The following is a 6,233-nucleotide window of genomic DNA, read 5'->3' as shown; positions in this document are numbered from 1 at the left end:
GTCCTGTAGAGTGTGTACCAGGTCCCCAGGCACACTTGATGGTGACCTGTGGGGGACACACACTTGACACCCACGATCACAAACCTGAATCGCCTAAAAGAACGCTTTTGAAATGCAGTTGGGCACCAGATGTGTAAACTGTGAGAGGGAGAGACGCATCACTGTTGACAAAGTAATAACAAAGAGGCAGAGCATATTTTGTGAGTTTATACTGTGATAAAAGGGTGTTCATTTTCTTTATGTATGGATACTTTTGGAGCTGCGTATACCTGTATGAATAGTGTTACATACACTATACATTGGAGGGCTTGCAGAGCGGCACGTACTAGGTCAGCTGCCGCCTCTGTAGTGTTAGTGGTCCACACCATAGCCAGCCCTGTCTCTTGACTCGCCACAACCTACAAAACACAAAGTGCTAACATAACCAGAAACATACGAACCCAAGCCACCCACCTAACATAACCAACCGAGGCATAGAAAATGCGGATATTTGTGAGCCGCTACATAGTACTTTGTAATTTGTACGTTGGAAAACATAGCGTACAAAATGAGACGTACCGTTCCTCTCAGTGGAACCCTCCATTGAGAGGAAGGGTTCCAGGGCAGCTGGAATAGATACTAAGTACGATTTCTGGCAGAGGTCAGTGATCCCTGCCTGCCTGCCTCTGCCCAGTGTGTGCTACTTCACTGCAGGGTGACTGCCAGCACTGTTGCTGGGGGAAGGATATGGTGGCCTGAGCCACCACTCTCCCCATCACTGCTCAGACACCTACTGAACACCTCCAACAACTTGTACAAGCCGCCTCTATCCACAACTTCAATGCCTGAATTGACAAAGAATTCGAACGACTGAATCGTTGAATTAAAACAAGCGTTAGAACTGCTTATAACAATTACAAAGAGTTAGATCTCCCTGCCCCATGGTCCCTGATAGGCAAGTACCATCGCTAAGCTGCTGTGATTGGGCACTCTTGCAAGAACCTACAAGTTGAGCATCTGATGTGATACATATGATACCATGTATGCAGCGTCTCTCGGTGCGCCTTCTAGCCGTCCTCACCAGTCATGTGTCCGCTCCTCTAGTCCAGAGATCTTGACGGTACAAGGCCCTCCGCACCACGCAGGAAAGCTTCTTGAAGCGGAGGTTTTGATGGAAATCTCTCGACTGGCGGACACCTCTCACCCCTGTTATCACTTCCTCAGTGTTTGTTTACTTGCCAGCCACTGTCACCTCCTGGGGTGGAGGTGGCTGGCTAGGGGGTACACGATCTCGTGCCCGGGGTTAATATCCTCCCTACTACAGGTCAGGGGGTCATCACCTGCAGCCTTACTAGCATTAGTAAAGCACCACACTCTCAGGGTTCTGTGAGTCTGGGTCTTGTGAGTCTGGGTCTTGTGAGTGTGTGTCTTGTGAGTCTGGGTCTTGTGAGTGTGTCTTGTGAGTGTCTTGTGAGTCTGGGTCTTGTGAGTCTGGGTCTTGTGAGTCTGGGTCTTGTGAGTGTGTCTTGTGAGTGTCTTGTGAGTCTGGGTCTTGTGAGTCTGGGTCTTGTGAGTGTGTCTTGTGAGTGTCTTGTGAGTCTGGGTCTTGTGAGTCTGGGTCTTGTGAGTCTGGGTCTTGTGAGTGTGTCTTGTGAGTGTCTTGTGAGTCTGGGTCTTGTGAGTCTGGGTCTTGTGAGTGTGTCTTGTGAGTGTCTTGTGAGTCTGGGTCTTGTGAGTCTGGGTCTTGTGAGTGTGTCTTGTGAGTGTCTTGTGAGTCTGGGTCTTGTGAGTCTGGGTCTTGTGAGTCTGGGTCTTGTGAGTGTGTCTTGTGAGTGTCTTGTGAGTCTGGGTCTTGTGAGTCTGGGTCTTGTGAGTGTGTCTTGTGAGTGTCTTGTGAGTCTGGGTCTTGTGAGTCTGGGTCTTGTGAGTGTGTCTTGTGAGTGTCTTGTGAGTCTGGGTCTTGTGAGTCTGGGTCTTGTGAGTGTGTCTTGTAAGTCTGGGTCTTGTGAGTCTGGGTCTTGTGAGTCTGGGTCTTGTGGGTCTGGGTCTTGTGAGTCTGGGTCTTGTGAGTCTGGGTCTTGTGAGTCTGGGTCTTGTGAGTCTGGGTCTTGTGAGTCTGGGTCTTGTGAGTCTGGGTCTTGTGAGTGTGGGTCTTGTGAGTCTGGGTCTTGTAAGTCTGGGTCTTGTGAGTCTGGGTCTTGTGAGTGTGTCTTGTGAGTGTCTTGTGAGTCTGGGTCTTGTGAGTCTGGGTCTTGTGAGTCTGGGTCTTGTGAGTCTGGGTCTTGTGAGTCTGGGTCTTGTGAGTCTGGGTCTTGTGAGTCTGGGTCTTGTGAGTCTGTGAGTTGTGAGTCTGGGTCTTGTAAGTCTGGGTCTTGTGAGTCTGGGTCTTGTGAGTCTGGGTCTTGTGGGTCTGGGTCTTGTGAGTCTGGGTCTTGTGAGTCTGGGTCTTGTGAGTCTGGGTCTTGTGAGTGTGGGTCTTGTGAGTCTGGGTCTTGTGAGTGTGGGTCTTGTGAGTCTGGGTCTTGTGAGTCTGGGTCTTGTGAGTCTGGGTCTTGTGAGTGTGTCTTGTGAGTCTGGGTCTTGTGAGTGTGGGTCTTGTGAGTCTGGGTCTTGTGAGTGTGGGTCTTGTGAGTCTGGGTCTTGTGAGTGTGGGTCTTGTGAGTGTGGGTCTTGTGAGTCTGGGTCTTGTGAGTGTGTCTTGTGAGTGTGGGTCTTGTGAGTCTGGGTCTTGTGAGTCTGGGTCTTGTGAGTCTGGGTCTTGTGAGTCTGGGTCTTGTGAGTGTGGGTCTTGTGAGTCTGGGTCTTGTGAGTGTGGGTCTTGTGAGTCTGGGTCTTGTGAGTCTGGGTCTTGTGAGTGTGTGTCTTGTGAGTCTGGGTCTTGTGAGTGTGTGTCTTGTGAGTCTGGGTCTTGTGAGTCTGGGTCTTGTGAGTCTGGGTCTTGTGAGTCTGGGTCTTGTGAGTCTGGGTCTTGTGAGTCTGGGTCTTGTGAGTCTGGGTCTTGTGAGTGTGGGTCTTGTGAGTCTGGGTCTTGTGAGTGTGGGTCTTGTGAGTCTGGGTCTTGTGAGTCTGGGTCTTGTGAGTGTGTGTCTTGTGAGTCTGGGTCTTGTGAGTCTGGGTCTTGTGAGTCTGGGTCTTGTGAGTCTGGGTCTTGTGAGTCTGGGTCTTGTGGGTCTGGGTCTTGTGAGTGTGTCTTGTAAGTCTGGGTCTTGTGAGTCTGGGTCTTGTGAGTCTGGGTCTTGTGAGTCTGGGTCTTGTGGGTCTGGGTCTTGTGAGTCTGGGTCTTGTGAGTCTGGGTCTTGTGAGTCTGGGTCTTGTGAGTCTGGGTCTTGTGGGTCTGGGTCTTGTGAGTCTGGGTCTTGTGAGTCTGGGTCTTGTAAGTCTGGGTCTTGTGAGTCTGGGTCTTGTGAGTCTGGGTCTTGTGAGTCTGGGTCTTGTGAGTCTGGGTCTTGTGGGTCTGGGTCTTGTGAGTCTGGGTCTTGTGAGTCTGGGTCTTGTGAGTCTGGGTCTTGTGAGTCTGGGTCTTGTAAGTCTGGGTCTTGTGAGTGTGGGTCTTGTGAGTGTGTCTTGTGAGTCTGTGTCTTGTGAGTCTGTGAGTTGTGAGTGTGTCTTGTGAGTGTGTGAGTTGTGAGTGTGTCTTGTGAGTGTGTGAGTTGTGAGTGTGTCTTGTTAGTCTGGGGTCTTATGAGAGTTGTAGGTGAGTGTTGCTGGTGTAGATCATGAACCAAGGTGTTTGTATTGACTTCTTGACGCATCAACATAACCATACCGCTGGATGACATGGTCCCGGGACTCGTTGCCTCGCGCCCTCCAACTCCTGGAAGAGGGCTTCTGCAGGAGGGCTCCTGGAGGACGCGGGCTCTTACAGGAGGGCTCCTGGAGGACGCGGGCTCTTACAAGAGGGCTCCTGGAGGACGCGGGCTCTTAAAAGAGGGCTCCTGGAGGACGCGGGCTCTTAAAAGAGGGCTCCTGGAGGACGCGGGCTTTTAAAAGAGGGCTCCTGGAGGACGCGGGCTCTTAAAAGAGGGCTCCTGGAGAAGGAGGACTCCTGCAGGAGGGCTCCTGGACGCCCGCGTGCGATCATTTTCCTGGTTGTCATGGTTTTAGCATTCAGGAGGCTCCCGCTTGAGACAACATAACTAATATAGCTATGAAGGGAGACTCGCAAACTATCGCTGGGGAAGGTTCTCCGTGTGCGGTGTGTGAATACCGTCGCTGGTGAGTCACCCTCTTTGAGCCCCAACATCGAAGTGCGACACAGCCTCCCAGCCTGTGGCAGAACGGATGTAATAGTGGACAATGTTCCGCTCCCCGCAGTCAGGTTGTTGTGGGAGCAGATCCCACAGTCAGGCTGTGGGAGCAGATCCCACAGTCAGACTGTGGGGAATAGATCCCGCAGTCAGGTTGTGGAAGTAGATTCTTCTCGTGATCAAGATGAACGATGCTTGTGGTGTCATGCGATCACTTGCAGCATCAGTAAGGATGTCTTCTGGCAGGTCAGTCACCCTTGTGTCCGGGCAAGAGTCATGCATATCTACACACTAATTTATCTATTCCATTCCTTATAGTTTACGCATGTTGCCGTGTCAGAGACCGCAGCTGGCGAGGTCCCTCTGGATGGTCATGTCTTTGGATATAAATAGTCGAGCTGCCTCGAATGGTCCTCCGTTGTTTCATTCAATGTTCTCATATATATAGTCCCACCGGTCATTGTCGTGGTGAAGATATATCTGTGATGGTGTCGATGTTATGCTCATGACTGTTTTTTTTTAAGGTCCTTGTAAGTGCAGTTTCCCTTCAATAGAACCTATCTTCGGAGACAAAGATAAATTATCAGTTTCAGTTGAAAATAATACTGGAGCGACAGTTCATATATATCACTGTAGCCACCTGAAGCAGGAGTAGCGCAAGGTGGCAGGCTATAGGGCTGGTGCAGACGATGAGTCACAATAACTGCTAAAGTATGTTGACCAGACCATCAATATAGGTTTGGTCTTTCAATGCTAACCATAATTATGTACATTTCCTTCCATCCTACAAGGATAGGGGTAGAGATTCGTAGCAGTGATAGTGTACCAAGTTACTGAGCACTCAACAACAGAGGGTGACTGACGTGACCTGACAATGAGGCGGTGCCCTCCATCAGTGCGGCGGACGCTGGCTCAGCCGTGCACCTCACACACTGGTACAGGGTCGTGGCCCTCATGCACAGCACGCACAACATTTTATCATAATAAGTCACCAGAGCATGAGAGAGGCAGCCGTGTGCTGACTTACTGAGGCGCTCTCCTACACCTTCACCCGGGCCTGCGTGTAGCGGGAGGTGTAGACAGCAGTCTTAGTAAGGTAATGAGGCGTCTTGACACCCACAAACACCAGGATCAAGTAGCTTGAATAACCCGTGCCCTTGTGGCTGGTAAGGTAATGCGTGTCCTTGTGGTTGGTAAGGTAACTACATGATGAAGTCCAATACGGGCTCACCATAGCCCGTGCTACTTGCAACGTTTTGTTCTCAGTAGCTGAATCTACAACTACATGATGATACAATTTCCCTTCCTGTAATTCTACATGACTGGTTATACACTTGACACCACGCTTATCAATGGCTATATACTCGCTCGGAGGTGAGACTCCCAGCATCGCTCGGAAGTGAGTTGGGGGGAAAGGAAGGAGGTGTAGACTGTCTATCCTCCACAGACAGGGGGAAGATACATACATTCAGGCAACTTTCAAGCAATATTCAAGCAACTTTCAGCAACTTCAAGCAACATTCAGGCAACTTCTAGACAACATAGAGTAAAGTGGCCTATGAGCACTCAGCCAGAGAAAGTGATCGAAGTGCTCTTATAAGCTCAGGTTATATGTGACATTTAATTATTGCATTGCATAGTGTATCTTCGGTACAGATCCAGTATATAATGAGGTGTTCCAGGATAATATTCGCAGAGTTCTGCACACATTACATTCAGTGGATTAGTCAATATAGAACCTCTCCTGGGCTTGTCACTGCCACTGCTACAACTATTCTTGGTCTGTCTACCCCGGCTCTGTGACGGGATTCTTGAGCTGCCTACTCGAGCTTCGTGACAATATTCTTGTCCTCTCTAACCGAATTCCGGGACTATTCTTGGTCTGTCTACCTGGGGGGCTCCATGACAGTATTCTTGGTCTGTGTGCTCTGGTTGACTGTCTACATTCCTCAGCTTCCTCCAGCCGCCTTGACTCACTTTGGCTGTCTCTCCTTGGTTGTGTAGCGG

The 6,233-nt window shown here is 50.2% G+C and overlaps 1 protein-coding gene across 1 annotated transcript; it reads right to left on the bottom strand.

Annotated features, from left to right (window-relative positions):
• Positions 1 to 1,336: 1,336 nt before the first annotated feature.
• LOC138366027 (protein starmaker-like) lies at positions 1,337 to 5,616 on the bottom strand. Its single transcript, XM_069326747.1, has 2 exons — positions 5,458 to 5,616; positions 1,337 to 3,529 (listed from the first exon to the last, which is right to left on the bottom strand). Exons 1-2 carry the CDS (start codon positions 5,614 to 5,616, stop codon positions 1,337 to 1,339), a joined length of 2,352 nt encoding a protein of 783 aa, XP_069182848.1.
• Positions 5,617 to 6,233: the final 617 nt, after the last annotated feature.

This window comes from Procambarus clarkii, chromosome 18 (genome assembly GCF_040958095.1).
Source record: "Procambarus clarkii isolate CNS0578487 chromosome 18, FALCON_Pclarkii_2.0, whole genome shotgun sequence".
Classification (NCBI taxonomy): domain Eukaryota; kingdom Metazoa; phylum Arthropoda; class Malacostraca; order Decapoda; family Cambaridae; genus Procambarus; species Procambarus clarkii.
Note: the sequence above shows the minus strand (reverse complement) of the source record. Positions and strands in the feature narration are given on the sequence as shown.

Bases quoted from the DNA above. Each gene is read 5' to 3' on its own strand.
- LOC138366027 (XM_069326747.1), bottom strand. From the start codon at position 5,616: ATGCTGGGAGTCTCACCTCCGAGCGAGTATATAGCCATTGATAAGCGT. The intron at 3,530-5,457 runs GTGAGCCCGTAT...CACACTCACAAG, and splicing joins TGCAAGTAGCACGGGCTATG to ACCCACACTCACAAGACCCA.